The following is a 26,232-nucleotide window of genomic DNA, read 5'->3' as shown; positions in this document are numbered from 1 at the left end:
TCGTATGTGTGTGTGTTATCGTATGTGTGTGTGTGTGTGTGTGTTATCGTATGTGTGTGTGTTATCGTATGTGTATGTGTGTGTGTGTGTGTTATCGTATGTGTGTGTGTTATCGTATGTGTGTGTGTGTGTGTGTGTTATCGTATGTGTGTGTGTTATCGTATGTGTGTGTGTGTGTTATCGTATGTGTGTGTGTTATCGTATGTGTGTGTGTATGTGTGTTATCGTATGTGTGTGTTATCGTATGTGTGTGTGTGTGTGTGTGTGTGTTATCGTATGTGTGTGTGTTATCGTATGTGTGTGTGTGTTATCGTATGTGTGTGTGTGTTATCGTATGTGTGTGTGTTATCGTATGTGTGTGTGTTATCGTATGTGTGTGTGTGTGTGTGTGTTATCGTATGTGTGTGTGTTATTGTATGTGGGTGTGTGTTATCGTATGTGTGTGTGTTATCGTATGTGTGTGTGTGTGTGTGTTATCGTATGTGTGTGTGTGTGTGTGTTATCGTATGTGTGTGTGTTATCGTATGTGTGTGTGTTATCGTATATGTGTGTGTGTGTGTAATCTTTTGTGTGTGTGTTATCGTGTGTGTATGTGTGTTATCGTATGTGTGTGTGTTATCGTATGTGTGTGTGTGTTGTTGTATGTGTGTGTGTGTGTGTGTGTTATCGCATGTGTGTGTGTTATCGTATATGTGTGTGTGTGTGTGTGTGTTATCGTGTGTGTGTGTGTGTGTGTATTCGTATGTGTGTGTGTGTGTTATCGTATGTGTGTGTGTTATCGTATGTGTGTGTGTGTGTGTGTTATCGTATGTGTGTGTGTTATCGTATGTGTGTGTGTGTGTGTTATCGTATGTGTGTGTTATCGTACGTGTGTGTGTTATCATATGTGTGTGTGTTATCGTATGTGTGTGTGTTATCATATGTGTGTGTGTTATCGTATGTGTGTGTGTTATCATATGTGTGTGTGTTATCGTATGTGTGTGTGTGTGTTATCGTATGTGTGTGTGTGCTTTATCGTGTTTGTGTGTCTCAGCAGCCATACGCACAGTGCAAACCTCTCCAGGTTCCAGCCCCGAGTCGCCACACTCAAAGTCGCTCAAATCATTATCATAGTCTTCCTCCCCTTCCTCCTCCTCTTCTTCAGCCTCTCCTTCCGATGACTCACTACTACTCTCTTCCCTCGTGCTGCTCTGCCCCTCATCCTCCGAATCTCCCTCTTCCATATCTGACACCTCCCCTTCCCCCGGTCTCTCCTCCAAGGGCGATTCGGGAGGGTCAGGTTCTAGAGCCCCCTCGGCCTCCCTCTCCACCCCGAGTTCCCTGCACAGAGCCAGGGCTTCCGCTGCCTCCACCTCCCCTCTCTGGAGCTCAAAGTCTCCACAGAGGCCCAGGGGCTCCCCGACACCGGCCGACCCCAGAGAGGTGGACTCCAGCTGGGCCCAGGTGAGAGGCCCATCCCCATGTCCCTCCGGGTCCTGGTCGTCCGTCTCAGTTTCGTGATCGAGGTCCGTGACCTCTTTGCACTGCGGCTCGGTCCACATGGTGTAAGGTAGTGCATCGTGGGTATAGTCGGCGGGGAGCTCCGGGTGGTGGAGGCTCTCGATGAGCACCGCAGGACTCTGGGAGTTGAGGTTCTTCCAGATGCCGTCTGAGAAAGGTTTGGGCTCCAGGTAGAGACTTTGGGAACTACAAACAGAGTCCACGTTTCGAGAAATACAAATGGAATTCACGTTTTGGGAACTACAAATGGAATCCACGTTTTGGGAACTACAAATGGAATCCACGTTTTGGGAACTACAAATGGAATCCACGTTTTGGGAACTACAAATGGATTCCACATTTTGCGAACTACAAACGGCATCCATGTTTGAGTGTGGAGTTTGGTCATGGTTGTGTTGGTGTTGTGCTGTTGCTGAATGGTCATTTAATTCACTCAGCTCAGAAGAGTGTGCCAACTTATCTTTAGAAGTCAAACTGGTGCTAGCTAGATATAAACCCTTAGTGCTGGAGTCTCTAAATACATTGTCTCTTTGAGAGGATCCTTCTGAGTCAGAGTCCATGGATACTGCTGCAGTTGCCGTCGAGGACCCGTGTTTCTGGATTTTCTGCGTTGGCAGTAGTGTAACGTCACAGAGCATGTGGTTATTATTGCTAGCATGGGTCTCCGCGGAGGTTCGACTACAGTGGTTCTCGGTGGTCAGCACTGCCTCAGACAATGTTTGGATTGGTAGTGCTTCTAGATGGGAAGCGTCGGCGGCCATTTTGTGCAGAGAGGTGTCCATTTCGGGTTGAGCGTCGCTGGTTGCACTAGCCGCGTAAGCTGCTACCTGTAACTCCAGCTCTGGCCTATGGTGGTGGTCTTCAGTTGGACCAGAGTGCCGAGAGGGGGCCATTTTGTGATCAGAGGCGGCCATTTTGGGCCGAGCATCGCTAGTTGCATTAGCCACGTAAGCCGCTAACTGTAAATCCAGCTCTGGTCTATGGTGGTCTTCAGTAGAACCCAAGCGCCAGTCTCTGTAAGGCGCTAACGGTCGAAAATCCTCTTCCTCCGACTTCTTTGACACCAACTCCACCTCGCACACCTCGTCCGTTAACGTTTCCGTTCCTGGCGAGAGGGTCGTGGGTGTCTCGCGTCGGAGCACGGGGGCGAGGACCGGGTGACTGCCCGGCAAATCCGGTAAGGTTAGAGCACCACCGTGTCGGCCAGTCGAGGAGGAGGACGACGACCTCTGACCTTTGATCTCGGCGTGACCTCCGCTGACGGCGAGTGTGAGGGAGGGCATCTCCTGGGTGAGAACGGGCGGCAGGGGCGGGCAGAACCTCGTCTCTCCAGACAGTTCTGGAGTGAGGAAGGGCATGTCCACCCCGTTGTTCCTCTGGAGGAGAGGAGGGCAACGGTCTCGTAAACTACACCGCGGAAGAAGGGAAGGGTTTTGTATGGGGACACGGTTGTGTGTAGTACACATAGGGAGAGAGGAACGGTTTTCAACGGGAGTGCAGTTTTTTTCACTACACCTGAACAATTTAGCTGGACCCGGACCAGAACTAGAGCTGGAAATAACATGTCCTCTGGACCCGGAGTCAGTATTCGTGTAAATGTCATTGTAAAGTGCTGGTGTTTTGCTTTCAGAGGTGTGACTGCTGTGTGTAGTAGTAGTAGTATTAGCCGCAGTACCTTGACACGTATCCATTTTATACTCAGTGCCGGGGGCTAGGGTTGAGGTTAGGTTAAAAGACGACTTCTCTACGCAAGAAGAACTTGATTGAAAAGCTCCAGGGCCACAGGCCAAGTCCGTACACCCCTGAGCCCCAGTCGGGTGCACCGTTCTGGGGGAAGGTAACCTGGTCCGTAAAGGGTCTGGAGAGGGGTGGACATCCACAGAGCAGTCCTCGGGGACCTGTCCCAGTGGTGTCGATTCTATACATACTGACTTAAACGGTCCTCCGGGGATTTCTCTTCTTTCTGATCGGGCAGGTGTTGGGGCAGCCTCGGACCTCTGATGGGGTCCTTTAATGACCTCTGCGAACTCTGACCCTGAGGGGTTCTGTGGGGGGTTAGTGGGATGCAGATGGGGTGAAGGGTGAGTCCCCGCCCCTGTCCCTTGTTCTGTGGTGTCCACTGAGACAGGGGTCAGAGAGGGAGAGGGGCGAGAAGAGAAGTCGGAAGAGAGAGAGGGGAAAGACGAGGGGCGCAGAGGTTCAGGAGGACAGGGGAAGGCCAACCGGTCACTCTCCACTTCCATTCTGTTGACTTTCACCACACACATCTGCCGACAAGGACCTGTGGAACAGAGACACAACAGAAAATCCACTCTCAGATAAAAAAAAAACATTTGAGATGGTCAAAAAACAACAACATTTGAATGATAAAATATTAGTCTACATGGACTCGAATCCAGAAGATATAACAGAAGAAAAAGGCTTGGGTCCGTTTGGATCTCTAACGCATAGAATTAGGAATTACAATTCTAGAATGGACATGAACCTGCTTATGATGGGTTACGAATTACATAGAATGGACATACCTGAAGGGGTTACAATTACAATTATAGAATGGACATGAACCTTCTTATGATGGGTTACCCATAGAATTAGGAATTACAATTCTAGAATGGACATGAACCTGCTTATGATGGGTTACCCATAGAATTAGGAATTACAATACTAGAATGGACATGAACCTGCTTATGATGGGTTTGCCATAGAATTAGGAATTACAATTATAGAATGGACATGAACCTGCTTATGATGAGTTACCCATAGTTAACCATAGAATTAGGAATTATAATTCTAGAATGGACATGAACCTGCTTATGATGGGTTACCCATAGAATTAGGAATTACAATACTAGAATGGACATGAACCTTCTTATGATGAGTTACCCATAGAATTAGGAATTACAATTCTAGAATGGACATGAACCTTCTTATGATGGGATAAAGGGCAGCCATTTTGGTCAGGAAGTTGGTCAACCACGCTTTCCCAGTGCTGTTTATAAGACATGGTGTAAAATAACGAAGTTAACGAATTTCGTCTGCACTGTATATCTGTTAGTTAGCCAGACTGTTTTAGACAAATGGTTCCCATTCATTTTTTTGGACAATATTTTAGGTTGACAATAATTCTATTGCACAATTTCTGATATATCACACACCTTAGTTTTATTTTAAGTCGCAGAATTATGCCTCTACTGCCATTCATTCCAATTAGACTGGTTTGGATTTCTCCCTGACCAATATGGCTGACATTTTCACCCCATTGTGGAACGTCGAAGGTTCATGACATAGCCCCTCTAGTCATTTAATAGGATCTCTTACCATCGATCAATAAATCATTCAGAATCAAATCAACTAATCTCTTACCAGGGAGCCGGAGTGTATTCTCAGTCTGATCCTCTCCTTCCTCCTCATCGTCCTCATCCTCCCCAGCCCTGCAGCCTCTCCGGACCTTGGGACCCAGGGTGCCTCCGAGGCCCCTCCTCCTTCCCAGGACAGAGCACCCTTCCAAGGCGACAGGCTCCTCGCTGGTCCTCAGGCGCTTGGATCTGGTCCGTGGGTGTGAGAGGCTGCTGTAAAGCGGACACATTTAGCATCTCTTTGACATGCCACTTATTCAGAACAATTTAAAATATATATAAATATATATATATTTGGATGGGGATAGGGGTGTGGGAGGAGGAGGGAGGAGTTTGGAAGTATATAATATATATATATATATATATATTCAATGCATGTTCACACACACTTCCAAACTCCTCCCTCCTCCTCCCACACCCCTCCATCCCCATCCAAACTCCTCCCACACCCCTCCCTCCCCATTCAAACTCATCCCTCCTCCTCCCACACCCCTCCCTCCCTCCCTCCCTCCCCATCCAAACTCTTCCTTCCTCCTCCCACACCCCTCCAAACTCATCCCTCCTCCTCCCACACCTCCACATCCTCCTCCTCCCACACCCATCCATCCCCATCCTTCCACACCCCTCCCTCCCTGCTCCTCCCACACCCCTCCATCCCATCCAAACTCCTCCCTCCTCCTCCCTCCTCCTCCCACACCTCTCCATCCCCATCCAAACTCCGCCCTCCTCCTCCCACACCTCTCCATCCCCATCCAAACTCCGCCCTCCTCCTCCCACACCCCTCCATCCCCATCCTCCTCCTCCCACACCCATCCATCCCCATCCTTCCACACCCCTCCCTCCCTGCTCTTCCCACACCCCTCCATCCCATCCAAACTTCTCCCTCCTCCTCCCACACCTCTCCATCCCCATCCAAACTCCGCCCTCCTCCTCCCACACCCCTCCATCCCCATCCCCCTCCCACACCCCTCCACCCCCATCCAAACTCCTCCCTCCTCCCACACCCATCCATCCCCATCCAAACTCCTCCCTCCTCTATCCAAACTCCTCCCACACCCCTCCCTCCCTCCCCATCCTCCTCCTCCCACACCCCTCCATCCCCATCCAAACTCCTCCTCCTCCCACACTCCTCCATCCCCATCCTTCCTCCTCTTCCCACACCCCTCCCTCCCCATCCTCCTCCCACACCCCTCCATCCCCATCCACCCACACCCCTCCATCCCCATCCTCCTCCTCCCACACCCCTCCATCCCCATCCTCCTCCCACACCCCTCCCTCCACCCATCCATCCATCCCCATCCAAACTCCTCCCTCCACACCCCTCCTCCCTCCTCCTCCATCCCCATCATCTTCCTCCCTCCCTCCCTCCATCCCCATCCTCCTCCTCCCTCCCTCCCTCCATCCCCATCCTCCCTCCCTCCCTCCATCCCCATCCTCCTCCTCCCTCCCTCCCCATCCCCCTCCTCCTCCCTCACCCTTCCATCCCCCTCCTCCCACACCCCTCCCTCCCCATCCCCCTCCTCCTCCTCCCTCACCCTTCCATCCCCCTCCTCCTCCTCCTCCTCCCACACCCCTACCTCCCTCCATCCCCATACTCCTCCTCTCTCCCTCCATCCTCATACCTGTTCACAGGGGTCTTGACCCGGCTGCGCTGAAGCCAGTTCTGCAGTTCTGGGGTGGTGGCGGGCGTGGCTCGGGTGTGGTCCAGAGGACAGGAGTCTTTCCCCAGCTTCCACACAGCATAGCGGTCCGGCTGGAACCACTTCACAAAGGGATCCATGCTGATCTTCACCATGTCTTTACTGCATGTACACTAGGGAGGAGGGGAGAAGGGACTTAGCATACGATTTAGTATGGAACCTCTCCACAAATGGAGACTAGAGAGGTAGGGAGGAGGGGAGAAGGGACTTAGCATACTATTTAGTGTGGAACCTCTCCACAAATGGAGACTAGAGAGGTAGGGAGGAGGGGAGAAGGGACTTAGCATACTATTTAGTATGGAACCTCTCCACAAATGGAGACTAGAGAGGTAGGGAGGAGGGGAGAAGGGACTTAGCATACTATTTAGTGTGGAATCTCTCCACAAAAGGAGACTAGAGAGGTAGGGAGGGGGGTTAGGAACCAGACTAGCATACTATTTAGTGTGGAACCTCTCCACAAATGGAGACTAGGGGAGGAAAGGAGGAGGGTTAGGAACCAGACTAGCATACTAGAATCTCTAGCTTGTTAGCTGTGTGTCCAGGAGGAAGTAGAATCTCTAGCTTGTTAGCTGTGTGTGTAGGGGAAGTAGAATCTCTAGCTTGTTAGCTGTGTGTGTCCAGGGGGAAGTAGAATCTCTAGCTTGTTAGCTGTGTGCGTAGGGAAAGTAGAATGTCTAGCTTGTTAGCTGTGTGTGCTAGAAACTTCCATTGTGAAAGTGACATCACCTGCCCTGAGACCCAGAAGTACTGCCTCCCCCCCAGAGGTACTGACCATAGTTCTGGAGGGGTCCCTGGTTCCACGTGGAAATACACACAACAGAAACAGTTCTGAGTAAACAGTGTGGTGTTCTCTTCATCTTACCTGAGTGGCCACCTTGCCGTAGTCGATCCATCGGACGCTGGCGAAGTTGGTCGACTCGGCACAGTTGAAGCCGTGGTTGAAGCCAGCGTGGTAGCCATAGGGAAAGGTGATCATAAACTCGCCTGCCTCCTGGGTGATCTGGAGAGGGGGGGGGGGGGGGGGTTATTGAGGACAAAACCATTGGCAAATTTCCTCTATCAATTTGTCCCCATTGAGATCCCTTGACAGAAAAGAGAATCTCCCACACTGCTGTCGGCAGGATCACTTGTGTTAATCTAGTCAACGTATCAGCCTCACATATACACAACCTCTCTCCTAATGACGACCAGGTCCAGACAGTATCTCAGGATAGTTAACGTATCGTAATGACGACCAGGTTAGGTATCTCAGGATAGTTAACGTATCCTAATGACGACCAGGTTAGGTATCTCAGGATAGTTAACGTATCGTAATGACGACCAGGTTAGGTATCTCAGGATAGTTAACGTATCATAATGACGACCAGGTTAGGGTTCTCAGGATAGTTAACGTATCATAATGACGACCAGGTTAGGTATCTCAGGATAGTTAACGTATCATAATGACGACCAGGTTAGGTATCTCAGGATAGTTAACGTATCGTAATGACGACCAGGTTAGGTATCTCAGGATAGTTAACGTATCATAATGACGACCAGGTCCAGACAGTATCTCAGGATAGTTAACGTATCATAATGACGACCAGGTTAGGTATCTCAGGATAGTTAACGTATCATAATGACGACCAGGTCCAGACAGTATCTCAGGATAGTTAACGTATCCTAATGACGACCAGGTTAGGTATCTCAGGATAGTTAACGTATCCTAATGACGACCAGGTTAGGGTTCTCAGCAGTAAACTGTAAGACTATATACAACCAGTCAATACAACCAGTCAATACATAAAGACAATCAACTAAAGTGAAGAGCTGTTGTAATGTTGGTACAGATGACTAGAAGGCAGGTTGGTGATAGTGTTAGAACACACTTCTACACTATGTTGTAGCAACAGTTGAGATGAAAGGCTTTTAAAAAGTGACAGTTGAGATGAAAGGCTTTTAAAAAGTGACAGTTGAGATGAAAGGCTTTTAAAAAGTGACAGTTGAGATGAAAGGCTTTTAAAAAGTGACAGTTGAGATGAAAGTCTTTTAAAAAGTGACAGTTGAGATGAAAGGCTTTTAAAAAGTGACAGTTGAGATGAAAGGCTTTTAAAAAGTGACAGTTAAGATGAAAGGGTTTTAAAAAGTGACAGTTAATTAAGATGAAAGGCTTTTAAAAAGTGACAGTTGAGATGAAAGTGTTTTAAAAAGTGACAGTTGAGATGAAAGTGTTTTAAAAAGTGACAGTTGAGATGAAAGGCTTTTAAAAAGTGACAGTTGAGATGAAAGGCTTTTAAAAAGTGACAGTTGAGATGAAAGGGTTTTAAAAAGTGACAGTTAATTCAGATGAAAGGCTTTTAAAAAGTGACAGTTGAGATGAAAGTGTTTTAAAAAGTGACAGTTGAGATGAAAGTGTTTTAAAAAGTGACAGTTGAGATGAAAGGCTTTTAAAAAGTGACAGTTGAGATGAAAGGGTTTTAAAAAGTGACAGTTGAGATGAAAGGCTTTTAAAAAGTGACAGTTGAGATGAAAGGCTTTTAAAAAGTGACAGTTGAGATGAAAGGCTTTTAAAAAGTGACAGTTAAGATTAAAGGGTTTTAAAAAGTGACAGTTAATTAAGATGAAAGGCTTTTAAAAAGTGACAGTTGAGATGAAAGGGTTTTAAAAAGTGACAGTTGAGATGAAAGGCTTTTAAAAAGTGACAGTTGAGATGAAAGGCTTTTAAAAAGTGACAGTTGAGATGAAAGGCTTTTAAAAAGTGACAGTTGAGATGAAAGGCTTTTAAAAAGTGACAGTTGAGATGAAAGGCTTTTAAAAAGTGACAGTTAAGATGAAAGGGTTTTAAAAAGTGACAGTTAATTAAGATGAAAGGCTTTTAAAAAGTGACAGTTGAGATGAAAGGGTTTTAAAAAGTGACAGTTAAGACAGTCAGTTTGTCTCACCTTGTCGAAGGGGATGCTGTACTTCTTCAGGATAGAAGGGGAGATCAGGGTCATCTTGTGACGGAGAAAAGCCTCACACCCTTTAAACCCGTTGGGGAAGAAACCTGGAAAAAAAAAAACCACACACACACACACACACACACACACACAACATGGAGAGACTGTTAGATTGATTGACAGAGTCAACACAGTGCTTTTGGGTACAAGAATTTAGGTCTATCCTCCTAAGACCGCGTTTAGACAGGCAGCCCAGTTATTGTCAAAAGACCAGAATTGGGCTGCCTGTCTAAACGCTGCCTAAGTGTTCTACTTTTTTAAACTTAATATTTCATCTAGTTAAACTAAGATTACCTGTAGCCAGTCTCTCCAGTCTCTTCCCATGCTCAGGGGGGATGGCATACCTGTAGACAGAGACAATGTGTCTGATGTTAATATACCTGTAGACAGAGACAATGTGTCTAATGTTAATATACCTGTAGAGAGACAATGTGTCTAATGTTAATATACCTGTAGACAGAGACAATGTGTCTGTTAATATAGACAATGTGTCTAATGTTAATATACCTGTAGACAGAGACAATGTTTGTCAGGTTAACACAGAAGGTGAATAGTAAACTAGTGTATGGGTAGGTGTGTAGAGGGAGACAAACTGTTTAGATGTGTCATCCTCTACACTGACAATACTGGCCCCTAGTGGTGAGCCTTGGAATTATACATATTCTAAAGTTCCTGACATGGAACTCTGTAGAACTCTGTAGAACTCTAATAGAACTCTAATAGAACTCTAATAGAACTCTGTAGAACTCTGTATAACTCCCTCAGGGTTCTTAGGCATTCCATTACACCTCTTCTCCCCCATCAGAAGCCCCATATTCAACTATCAGTCTGAGGTAAGGGTGTGTGTGTATGTGAGTGTAAGGGGAGAGGGAGGACTGCCCCAGGAGTGGGAGAGGTGAGGAGGGGTTGAGAGAAGAGCTTCTTGGTGGTCCTCCCCTCCAGGGAAATGTGTCTAAGTGGGGAGAGGTGAGAACCATGTGTGTTGCAGGGCTTCCTGCTCTAATGAACAGCAGTATACCTCCAGGGAAGAGAAAGATGGGGAGACTGAGGGAGGGAGAGAGGGAGAGGGAGGTGGAAAGAGGGAGAGAGGGAGGTGGAAAGGGGGAGGTGGAAAGAGGGGGAGATGGAAAGAGGGAGAGAGGGAGGTGGAAAGGGGGAGATGGAAAGAGAGAGAGAGGGAGGTGGAAAGAGGGAGAGAATGAGGTGGAAACAGGGAGAGAGGGAGGTGGAAAGAGGGAGAGAGGGAGGTGGAAAGAGGGAGAGAGGGAGGTGGAAAGAGGGAGAGAGGGAGGTGGAAAGAGGGAGAGAGGGAGGTGGAAAGGGGGAGAGAGGGAGGTGGAAAGAGGGAGAGAGGGAGGTGGAAAGAGGGAGAGAGGGAGGTGGAAAGGGGGAGAGAGGGAGGTGGAAAGGGGGAGAGAGGGAGGTGGAAAGAGGGAGAGAGGGAGGTGGAAAGAGGGAGAGAGGGAGGTGGAAAGAGGGAGAGAGGGAGGTGGAAAGAGGGAGAGAGGGAGGTGGAAAGAGGGAGAGAGGGAGGTGGAAAGAGGGAGAGAGGGAGGTGGAAAGAGGGAGAGAGTGAGGTGGAAAGAGGGAGAGAGGGAGGTGGAAAGAGGGAGAGAGGGAGGTGGAAACAGGGAGAGAGGGAGGTGGAAAGAGGGAGAGAGGGAGGTGGAAACAGGGAGAGAGGGAGGTGGAAAGAGGGAGAGAGGGAGGTGGAAAGAGGGAGAGAGGGAGGTGGAAAGAGGGAGAGAGGGAGGTGGAAAGAGGGAGAGAGGGAGGTGGAAAGAGGGAGAGAGGGAGGTGGAAAGAGGGAGAGAGGGAGGTGGAAAGAGGGAGAGAGGGAGGTGGAAACAGGGAGAGAGGGAGGTGGAAAGAGGGAGAGAGGGAGGTGGAAAGAGGGAGAGAGGGAGGTGGAAAGAGGGAGAGAGGGAGGTGGAAAGAGGGAGAGAGGGAGGTGGAAAGAGGGAGAGAGGGAGGTGGAAAGAGGGAGAGAGGGAGGTGGAAAGAGGGAGAGAGGGAGGTGGAAAGAGGGAGAGAGGGAGGTGGAAAGAGGGAGAGAGGGAGGTGGAAAGAGGGAGAGAGGGAGGTGGAAAGAGGGAGGTGGAAAGAGGGAGAGAGGGAGGAGGGAGGGGAGAGAGGGAGGTGGAAAGAGGGAGAGAGGGAGGTGGAAAGAGGGAGAGAGGGAGGTGGAAAGAGGGAGAGAGGGAGGTGGAAAGAGGGAGAGAGGGAGGTGGAAAGAGGGAGAGAGGGAGGTGGAAAGAGGGAGAGAGGGAGGTGGAAAGAGGGAGAGAGGGAGGTGGAAAGAGGGAGAGAGGGAGGTGGAAAGAGGGAGAGAGGGAGGTGGAAAGAGGGAGAGGGGGAGGTGGAAAGAGGGAGAGAGGGAGGTGGAAAGAGGGAGAGAGGGAGGTGGAAAGAGGGAGAGAGGGAGGTGGAAAGGGGGAGAGAGGGAGGTGGAAACAGGGAGAGAGGGAGGTGGAAAGAAGTCATTCCCCTCTCCCTTCCTACCCATCTCTCCCTCTAACCCCGCCTCTCAGTTTGCCTGAGCGACACCATGCTAGTAAATAACAGTACCCCCCTACCAGGACTTGGGCTCTCCAAAGTGCAGGTAGTTGATGCTATAAAGATCCATGTCTTCAGTGTGCCAGGAGAAGCTGGTCTTCCACATGCCGAAGTACAGGTAGGGTGTGTTCACCCCCTGGATAGAAACACCACAGTCCTCTTCAATCACATCCAGGATGGAGTTGAGGTGGCCGATGTTCCACTCCTCTATACCCTACAGGAGACGAGGAGAGAGGGGGAGAGGAGGAGGAGAGAGGGGGAGAGAGGAGAGACAGAGGAGGAGAGAGGAGAGACAGAGGAGGAGAGGGAATTAGAGGAGAGAGAAGGGAGAGAGGAGGCGAGAGGAGGAGAGAGAATTAGATGAAAGACAGAAGGGAGAGAGGAGGCGAGAGGAGAGATAATTAGATGAAAGACAGAAGGGAGAGAGGAGGCGAGAGGAGGAGAGAGAATTAGATGAAAGACAGAAGGGAGAGAGGAGGTGAGAGGAGGAGAGAGAATTAGATGAAAGACAGAAGGGAGAGAGGAGGCGAGAGGAGAAGAGAGAATTAGATGAAAGACAGAAGAGAGAGAGGAGGAGAGAGGAGAGAGAGAATTAGATGAGACAGAAGGGAGAGAAACAACAAGATAGAGTTGCGGTGTCAGATATTCCACTCCTCTATACTTCACCCTGCACCAGGACAGAGGAGAAGTTGGGATGACTAGAAAGGAATATACAGGGAGTGAAATGACAGTGATCCTGATGATCGGTGATGAGTGACAGAGAGAGGAGAGAGAGACTGATATTCTATGAGTCCTGAGACATCTACCTCGTCATAGAGGCTCCCGGGGACGTCAGCTCCATATATGGGAGATACGAAGGTCAGGTTCTTCCAGTACTTCCTCTCCAGGTCCTCATAGTTCAGGTAGCGGGGAGTACAATATCTGGAGAGGTAGAAGATCTATGTTATAACTCCTATACTAAATATGACACATAGTTCAGGTAGCGGGGAGTACAGTATCTGGAGAGGTAGAAGATCTATGTTATAACTCCTATACTAAATATGACACATAGTTCAGGTAGCGGGAGTACAGTATCTGGAGAGGTAGAAGATCTATGTTATAACTACTATACTAAATATAACACATAGTTCAGGTAGCGGGGAGTACAGTATCTGGAGAGGTAGAAGATCTATGTTATAACTCCTATACTAAATATGACACATAGTTCAGGTAGCGGGGAGTACAGTATCTGGAGAGGTAGAAGATCTATGTTATAACTACTATACTAAATATAACACAGTTCAGGTAGAGGGAGTACAGTATCTGGAGAGGTAGAAGATCTATGTTATAACTACTATACTAAATATAACACATAGTTCAGGTAGCGGGGAGTACAGTATCTGGAGAGGTAGAAGATCTATGTTATAACTCCTATACTAAATATAACACATAGTTCAGGTAGCGGGGAGTACAATATCTGGAGAGGTAGAAGATCTATGTTATAACTCCTATACTAAATATAACACAGTTCAGGTAGAGGGAGTACAGTATCTGGAGAGGTAGAAGATCTATGTTATAACTACTATACTAAATATAACACATAGTTCAGGTAGCGGGGAGTACAATATCTGGAGAGGTAGAAGATCTATGTTATAACTCCTATACTAAATATAACACAGTTCAGGTAGAGGGAGTACAGTATCTGGAGAGGTAGAAGATCTATGTTATAACTACTATACTAAATATAACACATAGTTCAGGTAGCGGGGAGTACAATATCTGGAGAGGTAGAAGATCTATGTTATAACTACTATACTAAATATAACACAGTTCAGGTAGAGGGAGTACAGTATCTGGAGAGGTAGAAGATCTATGTTATAACTGAACTTCTGTGTGTGTGTGTGTGTGTGTGTGTGTGTGTGTGTGTGTGTAGTTACTGACTTGTCACTGTTGGCTAGGCGTCTGAACTTCTGTGTGTGTGTGTGTAGTTACTGACTTGTCACTGTTGGCTAGGCGTCTGAACATCTGTGTGTGTGTGTGTGTGTTTGTGTGTGTGTGTAGTTACTGACTTGTCACTGTTGGTGAGGCGTCTGAACGTCTGTGTGTCTGTGTGTGTGTGTGTGTGTGCGTGCGTGCGTGTAGTTACTGACTTGTCACTGTTGGCGAGGCGTCTGAACTCCTTAACGCTGAGCGGTTTCTTCTGGATGTTGAACTGAGTGAACAGGCCTGACTGGCCAGCAACCATCTGCTGGATAGGAGCATGGATCACCAGGTCATCAATATCATCATAGCTACACCGAGGACGCCAGCCCTTAGGAGGAATCACCTGGAGACAGGTAGAGGAGAGAGGGGTTATCACCTGGAGACAGGGAGAGGAGAGAGGAGGGGGTTATCACCTGGAGACAGGTAGAGGAGAGAGAGGGGGGGGGTTATCACCTGGAGACAGGTAGAGGAGAGAGAGGGGGGGGGGGGTTATCACCTGGAGACAGGTAGAGGAGAGGGGGGGTTATCACCTGGAGACAGGTAGAGGAGAGGGGGGTTATCACCTGGAGACAGGTAGAGGAGAGAGAGAGGGGGTTATCACCTGGAGACAGGTAGAGGAGAGAGAGAGGGGGTTATCACCTGGAGACAGGTAGAGGAGAGAGTGAGGGGGTTATCACCTGGAGACAGGTAGAGGAGAGAGAGAGGGGGTTATCACCTGGAGACAGGTAGAGGAGAGAGAGAGAGGGGGTTATCACCTGGAGACAGGAGAGAGAGGGGGTTATCACCTGGAGACAGGTAGAGGAGAGAGAGGGGGGGTTATCACCTGGAGACAGGTAGAGGAGAGAGAGAGAGGGGGTTATCACCTGGAGACAGGTAGAGGAGAGAGAGGAGGGGGTTATCACCTGGAGACAGGTAGAGGAGAGAGAGGGGGGGTTATCACCTGGAGACAGGTAGAGGAGAGAGAGAGAGGGGGTTATCACCTGGAGACAGGTAGAGGAGAGAGAGGGGGGGTTATCACCTGGAGACAGGTAGAGGAGAGAGAGGGGGGGGTTATCACCTGGAGACAGGTAGAGGGTGATAATCCCCAAATTACACTCAGACAAGCACACACACACACAGGTTGTTCTCTCATCTTTCCTGAACAGACACACACCAAACACACTTCCAGTCCTACTCTCAGGCACACACACCCACCTTGGCGAGGCCAGCACGGTGCGCCCCCTGGGCCTCCATGTAGGCCAGGTACTGGTTGAAGTCTCTGAACTCCTCCACGGTGGGCCTGAAGGTCATGATCTTGCAGGAGGGGTTAACGGGGCCGTAGACCTCCGCCCCTGCCATCCTGCCTGCTCACACAGAGGAAGCCTTGACAGAGAAACAGTTACTCCTCATTAGAATGTCATGACAGTAATACGTTCTGTTAACTAAGAGGGAAGCCTTGACAGAGAAACAGTTACTCCTCATTAGAATGTCATGACAGTAATATGTTCTGTTAACTAAGAGGGAAGCCTTGACAGAGAAACAGTTACTCCTCATTAGAATGTCATGACAGTAATATGTTCTGTTAACTAAGAGGGAGCCTTGACAGAGAAACAGTTACTCCTCATTAGAATGTCATGACAGTAATACGTTCTGTTAACTAAGAGGGAGCCTTGACAGAGAAACAGTTACTCCTCATTAGAATGTCATGACAGTAATATGTTCTGTTAACTAAGAGGGAGCAGTGCAATAAGATCTTAAGAAAACAGGGCAGGAGGAGGTTAACAGGGCCGTAGACCCCCTACCATCCTGCCTCCACCAATTAAACCCAGACAGAGAAAAGAGTAGAATATAAACTGGGTGGTTCGAGCCCTGAATGCTGATTGGCTGACGGCCGTGATATATCAGACCGTATACCATGGGTATGACAAAACAGTTATTTTTACTGTTCCAATTACATTGGTAAACAGTTTATAACAGCAATAAGGCACCTCAGGGGTTTGTGGTATTTGGCCAATTTACCACGGCTAAGGGCTGTGTCCAGGCACTCCGCGATGCGCGTTAGATCAACCCCTAGCCGTGGTATATTGGCCATATACCCCACCCCCTTCTGGCCTTATAGCTTAAATACAACACAGGCTTGGGCCATAGGCTGTCTGACTTGATTGATAAAACCTAGAGCTACATAGCGTAGACACACTAGATCCCAGCTAGCCTACATACCGTAGAGACACTAGATCCCAGCTAGCCTACATACCGTAGAGACACTAGATCCCAGCTAGCCTACATACCGTAGAGACACTAGATCCCAGCTAGCCTACATACCGTAGAGACACTAGATCCCAGCTAGCCTACATACTGTAGAGACACTAGATCCCAGCTAGCCTACATACCGTAGAGACACTAGATCCCAGCTAGTCTACATACCGTAGAGACACTAGATCCCAGCTAGTCTAAATACCGTAGAGACACTAGATCCCAGCTAGTCTAAATACCGTAGAGACACTAGATCCCAGCTAGTCTACATACTGTAGAGACGCTAGATCCCAGCTAGTCTACATACTGCAGAGACGCTAGATCCCAGCTCGTCTACATACTATAGACTAGCTAGATCCCAGCTAGTCTACATACTATAGACTAGCTAGATCCCAGCTAGTCTACATACTATAGACTAGCTAGATCCCAGTTAGTCTACATACTATAGACTAGCTAGATCCCAGTTAGTCTACATACTATAGACTAGCTAGATCCCAGTTAGTCTACATACTATAGACTAGCTAGATCCCAGTTAGTCTACATACTATAGACTAGCTAGATCCCAGTTAGTCTACATACTATAGACTAGCTAGATACCAGTTAGTCTACATACTATAGACTAGCTGGACCACAGCTAGTCTACATACTATAGACTAGCTAGATCCCAGCTCGTCTACATACTATAGACTAGCTAGATCCCAGCTCGTCTACATACTGTGGAGACGCTAGATCACAGTTAGTCTACATACTATAGACTAGCTAGATCCCAGTTAGTCTACATACTGTAGAGACGCTAGATCCTAGCTAGTCTACATACTATAGACTAGCTAGATCCCAGCTACTAAGTAGTATTAAACGGTTATTATAAACTGGGTTGGTTACGAGCGACCTGAATGCTGATTGGCTGACAGCCGCGGTATATCACGCGTATGACAAAACATTTCGTTTTACTGCTCTAATTACGTTATAACAGCAATAAGGCGCCTCCGATCAGGACCAGGGTTTGTGAACAACATTCAATGTTGTGCAGTGTAGGCGACAGTATTGCTTAAATGAATAACACATAAATAAAAAGCAACACATAGGTTATTATTGTGTAACTAACCAATAACAATATTAACCTATGTGCAACACATTTATTATTCTTATCAGGCCTCATTGGTTAATTACACAAAAACAGCCAAGGAAGCAGGCTTCTCTTCCTTCTTCCTGAGTCCAGCTCTAACACACCTGATTCTACTAATTACCTAATCATCAATCCAATAAGCCTTGATAAGCTAGTAGATTAGCTGAACTAATAAACCCAGTGTTGCAGACAGTGCAACTGCAATAAATCAGCCTCCAAAATGGCCCATATTCCATATATAGTACACTACTTTTGACCAGGGTTGGCACCCTATTCCCTATTTAGTTCACTACTTTTGACCAGGGTTGGCACCCTATTCCCTATACAGTACACTACTTTAGACCAGGGTTGGCACCCTATTCCATATACAGTACACTACTTTTGACCATAGCATAGGAGTATGGGTTCTGGTCAAAAGTTGTGCACTAAAAAGGGTGCTCTTTGGGATGCACTCCTATGCTGTCTTACTCATGTCACCTTCAGTTTCGCTGTGTGTTATTTACAAGTTGGACCACTGGGTGGCGGTAATCTCCCACAAAGGAAATCGTGGTCCTCCCAAAATATTCTTACAACCCCTCTGCTAGTTACCACCAGCAGGGTTCCCGATCACCACAACTCTGGGGGTCCATCCCGAATGGCACCCTATTCCCTACATAGTGAACTACTTTTGACCAGGGCTTACATCAACATTAGAGCACTATATAGGGAATAGGGTGCCATTTGGTATACTCACTTTGGATTTACTTTGACAAAGGAGACAAAGGACTAGACACACAATAACAGTTGGTTTCTTTAAAAAAAAAAAATTGTTCAAGCAAAACAGTACAATGAGGAAGAGACCCACAATAAGGAAATGCGTCTCAAATCATTCATTTAGATTATCTCACAAAGCAATGAACGGCTAATACAATAACAATAAAAACGTTGCATTTTAATTTATTCGAATAAAGTAAATCTATGAATTATGTTGTTGCATATCATGTTTGATATAAAATGGTAACTTTGCCATGTAAAGCTGTTAAACCATTTTCTTAAAAATCATGCAATGCACTTATTATATATATATAGTAGCTAAATGATTAAATCACTTGTGACAGTGCATTTATTTCCCAAGATAAGTCCGAAGTGCAGTGTGGCTAATCTGATCTTTGTCTGTCTTTCTGTCCGAGCTCGTCTACGTTCAGTTGTGGTAGCCAGCAATGGCAGATCGAAGGAGACAGTTCAAATAATTGATAACTACGACTTGATTTGAAATCAACCACTCCCTTTCTTTCGTTATTGTCAGAATTCAGGAGTCTTACAGTAGTCAAACGTGAGATAAATAACAAGAACTGGTTATGATGAGAAAAGGGATAAGTAGCCAGCTTGCTAAACTGGCCATCTTGCACAATGCGCGTAGCAGAGATGGGGGTTTAAATCCCATCTTGAATGGATGCAGTCGAGATTTATGCTAACTAACAAGGCCCGAAGCTACTAGCTGACCAAATATACTGCACGAATTCAACATATAGCAACCATAAATAGTCTGGCTGTTATCCAGACACACATAGAAATACATTTACCTAGTAACGTTAGTATTGTGCATCGCAGTTTCACTGGTTTAGCTAGCTAACAACAGATTAACAGTTGGCTATTTGCTAGTAGAAGTTAGCACAATGAAAACACCAAGTCAACGGGTTCGAGTTAGCCTCACCAGCTAACTGTGAGAGGTGACTGTTAGCTAGCCGGTAATAAAACAGGGTATAAATAAACATTATGTGTAAGATGTATAACGTAGACTATGTCCAAGCAGAACTACTATATCTACAGCCAGTTTAACTATATGCAATAATGTCTGAATCAATTGATAAATGCATGCAAGCAGCGAAAACGAGTTGCTGTTGTTAGCCAACGTGTGCCAAGTTGGGCTAGCTAGCAACGGTAGCTTAGTTACCCTAGCCAGCCAGTTAGCCTAGCCAGTCAGTTAGCCTAGCCAACCAGTTAGCTCAGCCAACCAGTCCACTGCTTACAAACGAAAATAGACGCCACAAACTAGTTGACACTGAACGTTATAGTCATGAATTAAACCCGTGTTATAGATTGCATTTGTAAGGAAACTTGTACTGTACCTTTTGGTGTATGAAAAATGTGTGTTTCGTTGTATTGTTGTTTATCTCTTCTCGCCCTGATCGCCCAGCTGTTTTCATATAACAGCTGGTCAACAGCGACTTGTTCTTCTGTCTGGTCGATATGCAGTTTTCAGACCAGTGGTGTAGTTGACTGCCCCCTGTCGGACAAAGATGCACCTTCACTTCATTAATGTAGAAAAAAAATAAGAAACATTAAAAAATTAAGCATTTATTTAATTATATGAATATAAAATAAGAAACATATAAAAATTAAGCATTTAATTATAGGAATATTTTCTAGAAATGCTTGGTTTTTCACTTTTTTGGGGGGTGACACATTTCGATTGATATTTTCTCCCTTCCTGTTTTCCTATTGTTTCAGTGTCTACACAGAATCTCCCAGTTTATATACATGTAAAGAATGAATAAGACTACGTGTGTGCAATATGAATGTCGCTATATATGTCTGTTATCGTTGCTATGTGTGAAGCAGGTGTTAAAACGAATTACAGTTAGCACGACCGACTAGGAGATAGTGAAAGAGGAGTGGCATCCATCACCGTTCACTAGGAACCAAACGGACGCGAACGGTCCAAAAAGGGGGCGGGACCTACATGACTTCGTCCAATAAGAAGCTATAATATTCGTTGCAAATTGTTTACCGTTAAAACGTTTTTGCTACGACATGGATTAATGAATACATCCCAGGGTGACAACGCCGATGACTTTCTCTGAACATGGCCGCTCAAGATGAACTCAGTAAGTTTCTAACTGCTTTTTGCAGTGATTAAATGCATCGTAAGACACTTCATGTATCGGTAACATGTATTATTGCATTTAGTACACAGTCATAACTTTATTCTATCGAGCGAAAAACGCCTGTGATATGAACTATGAACACGTTGATTTGAGGTAGCTGGCTAACGCTAGTTAGAAGGCCGTCTGCACAGTCATGGTCCAAATGAAAGTGTTGTATTAAAGATCAACGTGATCTGATGGCGACTGGAATAGTTGTTATTTTTTTTAAAACATTGGATCAGTCATTTCATTCCCTATTTGTAACGATGTCATGTTTAGATCTGTAACTACGATTAAACTAAACGATGATATTTTGGCGTAACCAAGTGGCTAGCTTGCTGGTTAGCAGTGCAGCCAGGCGTCCGGGACAATATGAATTGTCTTTAAGATTAGCCTTGTGTGTGTGAAGTTAACTAATTAGCTCTAGTAGCTAGATAATTCATTGCAAGCCAGCTAGTTAGGTATCTCGATGGTAACAGGTTGCATACATGGAATGAAAGATGACACATTTAATTTTCAATGCAGTGAGTGTGTTGGCAAACACACACCTCTCACAATGTAACGTTAGCTAACCATTTTGAGATGATTTAGCTAACTGACTGACTAACTAACCAGCCAAATCACCAGCTAGTTAGCTAGCCACTAATTTATGTCATTAATTCCTTGCCAACTAGTTGCCAGTCCGATGCAAGTAGAAAGCATATACGCCCTGTCTGGCTTGTCTGGCAGGCTTTGTGATCTAGCTCAGAACAGCCTGTCCACCCCAGTTATAACACATATAACACAAGGTGCATTAGCTATTATAACAGTCCCTTGTTGATACTTTAGGTCTGAATGTTGTAGCTACATTTGAAATGTTTACAGTTGAGTCATTCAGCAGATTCTGTCTTATTCAGAGTAAACTGAGCCACTCGGGACCAGCTAAATGGACATCCACACTGTACCTTTCTGTACCTTAATTAGACAGGTGGGTTTTCTGTACCTTATTTGGACAGGTGTATTTTCTGTACCTTATTTGGACAGGTGTGTTTTCTGTACCTTATTTGGACAGGTGGGTTTTCTGTACCTGATTTGGACAGGTGGGTTTTCTGTACCGTATTTGGACAGGTGGGTTTTCTGTACCTTATTTGGACAGGTGTGTTTTCTGTACCTTATTTGGACAGGTGGGTTTTCTGTACCTGATTTGGACAGGTGGGTTTTCTGTACCTGATTTGGACAGGTGGGTTTTCTGTACCTGATTTGGACAGGTGGATTTTCTGTACCTGATTTGGACAGGTGGGTTTTCTGTACCTGATTTGAACAGGTGTGTTTTCTGTACCTTAATTAGACAGGTGGGTTTTCTGTACCTTATTTGGACAGGTGTGTTTTCTGTACCTTATTTGGACAGGTGTGTTTTCTGTACCTGATTTGGACAGGTGTGTTTTCTGTACCTGATTTGGACAGGTGTGTTTTCTGTACCTTATTTGGACAGGTGGGTTTTCTGTACCTTATTTGGACAGGTGGGTTTTCTGTACCTGATTTGGACAGGTGGGTTTTCTGTACCTGATTTGGACAGGTGGGTTTTCTGGACCTGATTTGGACAGGTGGGTTTTCTGTACCTTAATTGGACAGGTGGATTTTCTGTACCTGATTTGGACAGGTGCGGCATTACAGGTGAGTACAGAGGTAGAAGACGTAGTTTGAAATGTGGACAGAGGGAGTGAACCCCGGTCTTCGTCAGGGAGCATTATATGTGCATAGAGACCTGGGACCGGCTCCGCTAGACGAGAGGCTACATGTTAAACAGTTAGTTGGCCGAATCTCCCAACCAAACCAGTTATCTAAGGCTGTCACGAGAGTTAGGGGATGTCTAATGTGATGATATCACAGTAAGGACTGGTTTCCTGGACACAGATCAAGCCCAGTCCTGATTTTAAAGCCTAGGTCCTGGACTGTAAGCATGTGTCACTAGTGGGATTTGAACCCTGGCATCCCAAATGGCACCCTACTCCCTATACAGTGCACTACTCTTGACCGGAACCCTATTGAACCTGGTGAAAAGTATATAGTGCACTACTTTTGATGAGAGTCCTATGGGCCCTGGTCAAAAGTAGTGCACTGTAAAGGGAATAGGGGGCCATTTGGGACGGCCTAGTCTCATCATTTCTCATTTTCAAATCCTCCCTTTCTCCTCCTTCTCTTCTCCTCACTTCTAATTTATCCTCCTTCTCTTCTCCTCACTTCCAATTTCTCCTTCTCTCTCTTCCTCACTCCTAATTTCTCCTTCTCTCTCCTCCTCCGTTCAATTCTCCAGATCAACTGGAGCGAGTTTTCTTGCGTTTGGGCCATGCAGAGACTGATGACCAACTCCAGGACATTATATCCAAGTTCCTGCCCCCGGTCCTCCTCAAACTGTCCAGCGTGCAGGAGGGAGTCAGGAAGAAAGTAAGGACACGCCGATGTCTGTTTCTTCCATCCTGCAGTACCAGTAGCCTGCACATAGCTGTCTTACTGTTCTCCTTCTCCAGGAGGGAGTCAGGAAGAAAGTAAGGACACGCCGATGTCTGTTTCTTCCATCCTGCAGTACCAGTAGCCTGCACATAGCTGTGTTTCTGTTCTCCTTCTCCAGGAAGTGTTCATGCACATAGCTGTGTTTCTGTTCTCCTTCTCCAGGAAGTGTTCATGCACATAGCTGTGTTACTGTTCTCCAGCACCCTTCTCCAGGAAGTGTTCATGCACATAGCTGTGTTTCTGTTCTCCTTCTCCAGGAAGTGTTCATGCACATAGCTGTGTTTCTGTTCTCCTTCTCCAGGAAGTGTTCACTTGCACTTTTTCTCACCTGGATTTTACAATGGAGGACCCTCCTGGTAACTAATCATAACCTCTCGTTCTCTCTACCAGGTGATGGAGCTCCTGGTCCACCTGAACAAGAGGATTAAGAGCAGACCTTTGATCCAGCTACCAGTAGAGACCCTCCTGGTTCAGTACCAGGACCCCGCCGCAGCGTCCTTTGTTACGGTAACGTTCTACCCGTTGTGGAGAGTTCAGATGGAAATATAGGATGTAGAACCAACATGCTTCTCTCTGACGTGTAGAATAAGGAGTCACGACAGGCTCTATTCGTTATATTTCTATGCCTGCTGAAAGTGGCCTTAGTCTACTTCAACAGACTGGTTCAACTAGAAGGTAATAAACCAATCCCCCCCAGGGTCTGGTTTGGTGTAGGGTAATGTTTCCCCTACACACTTATCCTGAGTCAGTTTAGTTTTTTTCTCTACTAATGGTTAAGGTTGGGATTAGGCGGAGGAGAAGCTGATCCTAGATCTGTACCTTGGGGAGACTTCACTCCGGAGCTGTGCAGCCTTCTGTCCTTGCTACTGCTTGCTCTTTGGGGAATAGAGGGCTGTTTGGGATACTTCCTGTTATTATCTTTGTAGGGAATAGAGAGAGGGCTGTTTGGGATACTTCCTGTTATTATCTATGTAGGGAATAGAGAGAGGGCTGTTTGGGATACTTCCTGTTATTATCTATGTAGGGAATAGAGAGAGGGCTGTTTTGGGTATTCATCCTGTGATTATCGTGTCAATATGGCATCTCTCAAACTGAGTAGGCCTGTGTTCAAACTCTGTATATATATATATATATAATCTATGTCTCTGTTTACCATGTTCTTTACTCCCCCTGACATTGTGAGATTTTTAATCCAGAACGGTGGATTCTCTCTGCAGAATTTCACCATCATTTACATCAAGATGGGTTACCCTCGACTGGAGGTGGGGAACCAGTGTGAGCTGGCACCTACTCTGCTGACTGCTATGGAGGGCAAGCCTGAGCCCCAACAGGATAGGTAAGGAGAGAGAGAGATACACACACACACACACACACACACACACCTGATAACTGCAATGGAGGGCAAGCCTGAGCCCCAACAGGATAGGTATGGAGAGAGAGACACACACACACGCACACACCTGATAACTGCTATGGAGGGCAAGCCTGAGCCCCAACTGGATGGGTAAGGAGAGAGAGAGAGACACACACACACACACCTGATAACTGCTATGGAGGGCAAGCCTGAGCCCCAACTGGATGGGTAAGGAGAGAGAGAGAGACACACACACACACCTGATAACTGCTATGGAGGGCAAGCCTGAGCCCCAACAGGATGGGTAAGGAGAGAGAGAGACACACACACACACACACACACACACACACCTGATAACTGCTATGGAGGGCAAGCCTGAGCCCCAACTGGCTAGGTAAGGAGAGAGAGAGAGACACACACACACACTGTACGTACACACACACACACACTGACTTCCTGTCCCCTCTCCCTCCAGCTTGATGCATCTCCTGATCCCGTCCTTGTATCACATGAAGTACCCAAAGGACTCTTCCAACACTTCCAAGATGGCCTCTCCCTTCATCCTGATGGAGAAACCCAAGACGGTTCAGTTACTGCTGGAGTTCATGTTGGACGTACTGCTGATGCCCTACGGGTCAGTGGGGAGATTACGCTGCCTCTCCAAGGGCCCTGGGCACTAATAGTTCACTATATAGGGCTCTGGGCACTAGTAGTTCACTATATATAGGGCTCTGGGCACTAGTAGTTCACTATATATAGGGCTCTGGGCACTAGTAGTTCACTATATATAGGGCTCTGAGCACTAGTAGTTCACTATATATAGGGCTCTGGGCACCAGTAGTTCACTATATATAGGGCCCTTGGGCACTAGTAGTTCACTATATATAGGGCCCTTGGGCACTCGTAGTTCACTATATATAGGGCCCTTGGGCACTCGTAGTTCACTATATATAGGGCCCTTGGGCACTCGTAGTTCACTATATATAGGGCCCTTGGGCACTCGTAGTTCACTATATATAGGGCCCTTGGGCACTCGTAGTTCACTATATATAGGGCCCTTGGGCACTAGTAGTTCACTATATATAGGGCCCTTGGGCACTCGTAGTTCACTATATATAGGGCCCTCGTAGTTCACTATATATAGGGCCCTTGGGCACTAGTAGTTCACTATATAGGGAATAGGGCTCTGGTCACTAGTAGTTCACTATATAGGGAATAGGGCCCTCATTACTAGTAGTTCACTATACAGGGCCCTGGTCACTAGTAGTTCACTATATAGGGAATAGGGCCATTGGGCACTAGTAGTTCACTATATAGGGAATAGGGCCATTGGGCACTAGTAGTTCACTATATAGGGAATAGGGCTCTGGTCACTAGTAGTTCACTATATAGGGAATAGGGCTCTGGGCACTAGTAGTTCACTATATATAGGGCTCTGGGCACTAGTAGTTCACTATATAGGGCTATGGGCACTAGTAGTTCACTATATATAGGGCCCTGGTCACTAGTAGTTCACTATATAGGGAATAGGGCCCTGGTCACTAGTAGTTCACTATATAGGGAATAGGGCTCTGGGCACTAGTAGTTCACTATATAGGGAATAGGGCTCTGGTCACTAGTAGTTCACTATATAGGGCTCTGGGCACTAGTAGTTCACTATATATAGGGCTCTGGGCACTAGTAGTTCACTATATATAGGGCTCTGGGCACTAGTAGTTCACTATATATAGGGCTCTGGGCACTAGTAGTTCACTATATATAGGGCTCTGGGCACTAGTAGTTCACTATATATAGGGCTCTGGGCACTAGTAGTTCACTATATATAGGGCTCTGGGCACTAGTAGTTCACTATATATAGGGCTCTGGGCACTAGTAGTTCACTATATATATAGGGCTCTGGGCACTAGTAGTTCACTATATATATAGGGCTCTGGGCACTAGTAGTTCACTATATATATAGGGCTCTGGGCACTAGTAGTTCACTATATATATAGGGCTCTGGGCACTAGTAGTTCACTATATATATAGGGCTCTGGGCACTAGTAGTTCACTATATATATATAGGGCTCTGG

At 46.6% G+C, this 26,232-nt stretch overlaps 2 protein-coding genes across 11 annotated transcripts in view; one reads left to right on the top strand and one right to left on the bottom strand.

The window, feature by feature from the left end:
- The window catches only part of LOC139419148 (lysine-specific demethylase 4C-like), a 49,668-nt gene extending 30,038 nt beyond the window's left edge, over positions 1 to 19,630 (bottom strand). For 6 of the 10 annotated variants that reach the window (XR_011635385.1, XM_071169114.1, XM_071169118.1 and 3 more), the window contains exons 1-11: positions 19,519 to 19,630; positions 15,247 to 15,414; positions 14,220 to 14,395; positions 12,897 to 13,011; positions 12,111 to 12,304; positions 9,829 to 9,878; positions 9,478 to 9,581; positions 7,419 to 7,556; positions 6,479 to 6,669; positions 4,864 to 5,069; positions 1,047 to 3,781 (exon numbers count right to left, since the gene is read on the bottom strand). Coding sequence is in view for 9 of the 10 variants with exons in the window: in XM_071169114.1 (XP_071025215.1) it covers positions 1,047 to 3,781; positions 4,864 to 5,069; positions 6,479 to 6,669; positions 7,419 to 7,556; positions 9,478 to 9,581; positions 9,829 to 9,878; positions 12,111 to 12,304; positions 12,897 to 13,011; positions 14,220 to 14,395; positions 15,247 to 15,390 (4,053 nt within the window). In the remaining variant the exon portion in view is untranslated. Of the gene's footprint in view, positions 1 to 1,046; positions 3,782 to 4,863; positions 5,070 to 6,478; positions 6,670 to 7,418; positions 7,557 to 9,477; positions 9,582 to 9,828; positions 9,879 to 12,110; positions 12,305 to 12,896; positions 13,012 to 14,010; positions 14,019 to 14,219; positions 14,396 to 15,246; positions 15,415 to 19,518 lie in introns of those variants that run through there. The other 4 variants (XM_071169116.1, XM_071169123.1, XM_071169117.1 and 1 more) reach the window with 3 other exon arrangements.
- A 571-nt stretch (positions 19,631 to 20,201) lies between these two features.
- Positions 20,202 to 26,232, top strand: part of LOC139419147 (proteasome adapter and scaffold protein ECM29-like) — a 51,375-nt gene continuing 45,344 nt past the window's right edge. Inside the window, exons 1-5 of the mRNA XM_071169113.1 lie at positions 20,202 to 20,277; positions 22,610 to 22,740; positions 23,197 to 23,313; positions 24,024 to 24,142; positions 24,636 to 24,794. Coding sequence (XP_071025214.1) covers positions 20,256 to 20,277; positions 22,610 to 22,740; positions 23,197 to 23,313; positions 24,024 to 24,142; positions 24,636 to 24,794 — 548 coding nt within the window. The 5' untranslated portion in view covers positions 20,202 to 20,255. The remainder of the gene's footprint in view (positions 20,278 to 22,609; positions 22,741 to 23,196; positions 23,314 to 24,023; positions 24,143 to 24,635; positions 24,795 to 26,232) is intronic.

This window comes from Oncorhynchus clarkii, chromosome 10 (genome assembly GCF_045791955.1).
Source record: "Oncorhynchus clarkii lewisi isolate Uvic-CL-2024 chromosome 10, UVic_Ocla_1.0, whole genome shotgun sequence".
Lineage (NCBI taxonomy): Eukaryota > Metazoa > Chordata > Actinopteri > Salmoniformes > Salmonidae > Oncorhynchus > Oncorhynchus clarkii.
This window is presented reverse-complemented; position numbering and strand designations above follow the sequence as displayed.